Below are 6,561 nucleotides of genomic sequence, written 5' to 3' on the forward strand. Positions count from 1 at the left end.
AACTTAAAGACGGTTTAGCAGAAAAGAAAAGGTATTCATCCACTTCTGCTAACATTTCTCTTACCCTACATTTCTGCAAGAGGCTGTTTCTATTCGAAGCTAATCAAATGCTAGCATTTGTTCCCAGCAGCAATTAGCAGGCATCTTAAAGACGGTTTAGCAGAAAAGAAAAGGTATTCATCCACTTCTGCTAACATTTCATGGAGGGAAAAGTCACATTATAAAAGTTGTTTCACTTGCCTTTTGCAGTAAGAATAGAGGAAAACAAAAACTGCACAAGTCAGAATTCTGTGATTTAACTTCTAAGTCTCTGTGTTGGAGATGGAACATAGGATGCTCGGGGTCTGGGGAAGGACCGGACCACGAGGGTATATTGTATGCAGCCTAACCCTGCATTTCTGCAAGAGACTGTTTTCACAGCTCAAACTCGTGACCTCCTGGTTATATGGCAACAACTTTACCTGTTACACTAGGGCTCCCCTTCTGGAACATAGAAGTATTAATTTCTTAAATTTCTACTAAACAATAGTTAACTTTTTAAGTCTTAAAACAATGGCTAATGTAACGAAGCAAGAAAAACCAAACAAGAACTATAGAGAAGAACAGAAGTACAAGGACCAGGAGAAGGAATCCTAGAGGTGAAAGAAATAACATTTCATCGCGTAAAATTTGTATAATGTGTACACAGCCTTACCCCTACCTTGTTGAGATAGAGAGGTTGTTTTCAATAGACCATCGGCTCAGGAAAACATAAGCACCACATTAATGAAGAGAAAAACAAGAAACGCAACAGCGAAAGCCATGTAAAAGCAGCATAAATAACAACCAGATAAGATGACCAAAATGAGAGAAACAACAGGTAGTATGAGCTGTGATACTAGTTGTATTAAAGGCCCCGCAGATTTGACGATATAAAATGCGTGCATACAGAAGCAAAAGAATACAGATACTAACCCAAATAAATACCTTTCTGTCTGCTAAATCGAAAAGAAATCATTACATTATTCGTTTCAAGAAACTGTATAACTATCAAAGTGAAACTCATGTTCCGAAGATACAAACAAAGACTCCAAGTTACATTTATTTCACTCTGCAGGTAAAATACAGTCCCAGGATCTTCTACAATCGAGTTGAGCTAGCAACCAATACCAAAAGGAGCAGGCCACTCGAATCGTTGATCCCTAGAAATTGAGAATGTTTATACTTCTGTTCTTATATAGAAGTTCTCAACATTCAAAGCAAGAATCAACCAAGTTTACCGCGATACTGAGTTATGTACTAGCCTCTTCCTTAGTGGCCAAAAGCTTTAAACCCCTGCAAAGAATAGTTCAACCCATGCCAATGAGGCCAAATTGCTCAAACAACTTAAAAACATTCTTTACACCCTCAAAAGAATTGAGAGACATAGAAACTAGTAAGCAACTAACTCTCACTAATCAAGACTTGCTATCAATCATTCACATAAAAAATTAACGAGCAAGCTAGAAACACCCGTGAGAATAGCAGCCATGCAAAAGTAGCTACACTGCATAACTGCAAAAACATAATTTATTTTCTTCATTATTTTTCTTGTTTTGGTATGATCAACCCCATAACCGCAACCCCTTGAGCTCATTTATACTAACTTAGTGGGAGTTGCTCATTCACAGTAAAAACGCAAACTTTACCAATTTGAACCTAACAACAACACAACAACGACCCCAGTGTAACCCCACAAAGTGCGGTCTGGGGAGAGTAGTGTATACAGACCTTAACCCTACCTTGTGAAAGTAGAGAGACTGTTTCCGATTTGAACCCAATATGTAACAATTGAACAGCCAATATCAAACCTCGCAAGATTGCAAATGCAGCCACCAAAACAGGAACAAGTCGGTATGACATGAGTATAAAATTTAGGAAGTAATAACAGACCTCTTCTTGAATCATTATCATCCAAAAGTCTCTGAACTCTCTTCTTAGCACAGTATTGCCTATCAAAATGCTTTACCTATGCATACCAAAAAAGATACAAATAAACACCAATACACCAAGAAACAAAACTACTCCCTCCATCTCGAGAGTGCTTGCATGGCCTTAAAGTTTAATAATAAAAGAAATACATTTGAAACTTATGGTCTAAAACAAGTCATAACCAATTCTGTGACCATAAATCCTCTCATTAGAAGTAAAATTGGAAGTTTAAAATTAAATTATTTGTAAATATAGAAAGGCGTGAAGGGGAGCTTGGCCCAACCGTTAAAGTTACCGTCATGTGACCACCGGATACAACCTTTTGCAAAAAATGCAAGGTAAGTTGGGTACGTAAGACCTACTGCGGTCCCACCGTTTCCCTGACCCCGCACACAGGGAAGCTTTGTGCACCAGACCTTTTTTATTTTAAGAAAGGTATTTCCCTTATGGTATCTCGTACATAATTTGTCGATTGGCCGAGCGAATAAGTCAACTTCAATGTGGATTTGTTATGCGAAGAGTGTGTTATGACATGTGGCTGCCTGCCTGGTGGGGGAGGCTCCTCCACAAGTTGTGGGTAAACGGTGCGACCCTTCCCCACCTGTGTTAGCGTTGGATTCTTTGTGCACTAGGTTGCCTTTTGGACAGACTAAAAAGTAAAAGTGACGTATAAATTGGCACATAGGAAGTAAATCCCAGAAACAATTAGAAAAAAGAACCCATTTTCATAAAGTTCTAAACTTTAAAGAACTTACCCAAGTGGGTCGACATTGTTTCACATATTCCTCTCTTGTTTTCTTGCATTCAACTGGATATAAAAGCCCAACTGTAGCAATTTCTGTAGGTTTCTTGCTTGATTCTTTTTCCAGGCATGAATAAAATGCATCTCTTGCCTTTATAATACCAATTAAATAGCTCTATATTAGCTTTATCAAGATTGATCAATATTTACAGGAAAAAATTAAAAGAAAAAAATACATAAAAATCATTTGGACCTCAAAAAAATTCTACCTTGTAACAAGATATTCGAGCTTGTGATAGAACATCTGAATGGATTTTATCAGTGCTTTGCGATGCGTAAGCTTCTAACGCCATTGACACTAAAGAGGGAGCTAAACGAAAAAGCAAGATAGTGAAAAAATGAAAAAGGCTAAATCTGGACCAGTGTGAGGTTTGAATGTGTAATGGCCCAACTTAGTTGTGCCGGTCCTGTACAATGTTTATTAGCCCAAATGACATGGGCCTAAGAGATTTTTACCATGAAGGATTAACCCAAATAGCAGTTCACCTAATCTCTTAGATTAAAAATAGCCTGCAAATGTATAATATACATATAATTTATGTAAAATTTATAATATATATATATATGAGACTGTGTATAGTCAATGTATAATCTATCTATACCGACTAGAAAAAGTAGACAATGAATTTGGCCAGCTATTTCTGTAACAATCCTAGAGATTTTTACCATCTCAGACAACATGGAGTCTGGGTGGTTAGGTTAGTTTTAGAAGAATTAACCCAAATAACCGCTCACCTATTTCTTAAACTAAAATTAGCGAGCAGATATATATATATATATATATATATATATATATATATATATATATATATATATATAATGCATGTATAATATATGTATAACTATGAATAATCTATGTATACTGACTAAACAAATATTGAATCTAGCTGGCTATTTGTGTAAAATAACTCTTGAATTTATTTTTAAGTTCGTGTGACTATTTCATAAGAAAATACTTTGTCGCATTTTTAAGATATGCTATTTTTCAATTTTGTTTTACAACTGGTGACTATATTCTAATGAGCAGCCCTACAAGTGGCTACGTAATATCATTTTCCCTTTAGGTTTTTGCTTATGTAAGCGTTATGTTACCAAAAAAGCTTATAATAATTGTTGATACTCAATTTTGCCCTCATATTTTTCAAAATACATATATACTTTCAAAATAGCATATTTGCATCAATATTTAGTTTACAAACCTATACAAGCATTTTTTATAATTTTTCATAACTTTTAGTGCTTTAAATTAATTTTCTTGCATTTAAATTATATAAATATTTAGTGATTATCCCTTTAAATTATTTTATGATGACTTAACTACTTAAAGTTATTATTTTTTGCACCTATAATACATGTTTCAAATATTTTACTTCATTTTATGTAATTACATTAATATTTTTAAGCTATTTGCGTAATTTTGCAGTAATAGCCTATATCTGTACAGAAATGCTCATTATTTATATTATTTATGTCAAAATAATATTTTATATTTTTATAATACAAAGTTATTATTTTTAAGCATTTCAGTATATAAATAATATTTTTACTTATTTGCCAAGAATTTTTATAAATTATTTTCGTGTATTTAAATAATAGCCTAGCTTTAAACTAATTTTTTGAACTAAATTGGCCCAATATCCTTAGCCCAATAGACCCCAAGCCCAAACCAGGCGACCGTTTTATAATACCCGGTCGGTACTCGTTTTTATGACCCGACCCGTTCGTTTTGAATCCCAGCCATTGATCTCTCAAGATCAACGACCTTCGCCTACTCTCCTTCTTTAACTAACCAAACCCGCCCAAACCCTATCATTTTCTCTTAACCTGCCGCCCCAAAATCCTCTCATCTCTCCTTCTCCCTCCTTCAGAAACCCTAGCCGCCTCCCCAATCTTCTCCAAATTCGAGTAAATCATGGATTCCCTCTGTGATTTATTTGCCTTTTACGCGTTACCTCATTGTTACTTGCAAGATTATGGTGTTACTTGGTACTTGCCTAAACATGTCAAGTACCATCTCTCCGATTCTGCCCATTCACTTCAAATGTTTGAATCTGGACGATATCTCGTCCATATGCATCATGGCCAGGCTATATTGGGTCCGATTAGCCAAGATTTTCGGTGAATCTTCGATTTATGTCGAATAAGGGTTCAGAATTTTATACTTTTCCTTTTACCCTGTTCCATTATTGATAGCATATGGTACTTTCTTTCCATATTTATGTCTGTTGATTGTTTTCCTTGTTTGTTTGCTTGATTCCTACTATATAAACCCATCCCCTTTCCCCTTTGAGAGAGACTTGGAATCACCCGGATTCACTAAAAATCGAATCTATTACTATATTGTTCTTTTATTCTCTTGTTCTATGCTCTGATTCTTGGCCGGCTGAAAGCCAAGGCCATTAAATGACCACCTCCGGTGCAAGCACTGCTCGGAGCCCATTCTCGAGGCTCTTGTGAACTTTGAAGCATCGGAGATCTGGGGTTCTTGCTATTACGCTCTTTATTACTCTTTCATTTTACTACTGGTTAGTGATTTTAACCATTGCAATGTTAAATTTCTTGCTTTCCTTCTGCATACTTATATGTGTTTGAATTACATAAGCATGATTTAATTATGAGTCCCTAATATCGCACTACTGTGATAATGCTCAATACTCTTTGTCATTTTATGTTAGTTGAACGCATGAGATAGTTTACTACTATGTCCTTAGTTAGTATTAGGCTAATCTTTAATCTTCACTATGGTTTGCACTTCTATGTTGATCCTTTGTTTTTTTGGAATAAGTTTTGTACCTCTAGCATTTGAATATGTTCAGTTTTGAGTCTCAATGCAAGTCCATTTTGATATGAATTTGATTACTGTGACCATGTGTTGTTAGTTACAAAATTTCTGCATATTTTGTTTTGGATACCACCCAACTCTATGGAATCCACCCCCACTTGAATGAATCCTTTAGTGCTAAGTCATGTGTCTGTTTGACTGCTCTTTATAAGGAATACTGCTTCAAAGTTTGCTCTAAATATGTTTCCTTGCTATCCTGATTTTAAGATAAATACTCCATTTTTTCTATAGAACTGTGACCTTGCTTATATGCTTATATTTTTCCCCAGTATGCCTTTGGCTCATTTGCTACCCTGTCCTTTCAGTAAACATCACAATGTGTGCCCCTATCATGTCTACATACTGATTAACATGGCATTAGGATGTATACTTCACTTAATTTGGATCTTTAGGTCTTAACTAGTTTATTCATGCACTTGTACATGATAATCTATGTATGCATGTAAACATGTTCTTCTCCTAATTCTTTCAATATGAGGTTGTCTATGTAGTACTTTGCTATGTGTGAAATCCTGCTGAACCTACTGGCGTGCTTGACTAGTTGCTCTGTATGCTCAACTTGGTGTATTACTTGATTTCTGTCCCTCTATCACTATCCACTCTCCTTACTTGCTACTCATGTTATTCTGAATTCTCATTCTTAGCCGGCTGAAAGCCAAGGCTATCTAGGTTCTATTGTTGGCCTCCCTAGTGTGAGCACTGCTCGGGGTCTAATTGAGGCCCTTGTGAACTCTGACATACTAGGGCTTAGTTCTAGTCACTGCCTTAACCTCCAAAATTGTTCCTACTGTTCTACTTCCATGTCATGTACTGTGTATCTATATTGGTTATTTCAAGTGGTGCAATACTTGGTGTTGTGGCTAAGTGAATTGGTTTGGACTCTTCTATGGACCCTTGAGTCGTGTATTGAACGTGGCTCTTTGTTGAAGGCATGGGTACGTTGTGTAAGAGATATGGAAGGCCCGAC

At 35.9% G+C, this 6,561-nt stretch overlaps 1 protein-coding gene across 1 annotated transcript; it reads right to left on the bottom strand.

Moving 5' to 3' along the window:
- Window positions 1–978: 978 nt before the first annotated feature.
- On the bottom strand, window positions 979–3,117 carry LOC104111205 (uncharacterized). The gene is made up of 4 exons (XM_009620852.4): window positions 2,962–3,117; window positions 2,706–2,843; window positions 1,912–1,987; window positions 979–1,314 (listed from the first exon to the last, which is right to left on the bottom strand). Exons 1-4 carry the CDS (start codon window positions 3,043–3,045, stop codon window positions 1,307–1,309), a joined length of 306 nt encoding a protein of 101 aa, XP_009619147.1. The 5' UTR covers window positions 3,046–3,117; the 3' UTR covers window positions 979–1,306.
- Between the last annotated feature and the right edge of the window lie 3,444 nt (window positions 3,118–6,561).

This window comes from Nicotiana tomentosiformis, chromosome 6, assembly GCF_000390325.3.
Source record: "Nicotiana tomentosiformis chromosome 6, ASM39032v3, whole genome shotgun sequence".
In the NCBI taxonomy this organism is placed as follows: Eukaryota; Viridiplantae; Streptophyta; class Magnoliopsida; order Solanales; family Solanaceae; genus Nicotiana; species Nicotiana tomentosiformis.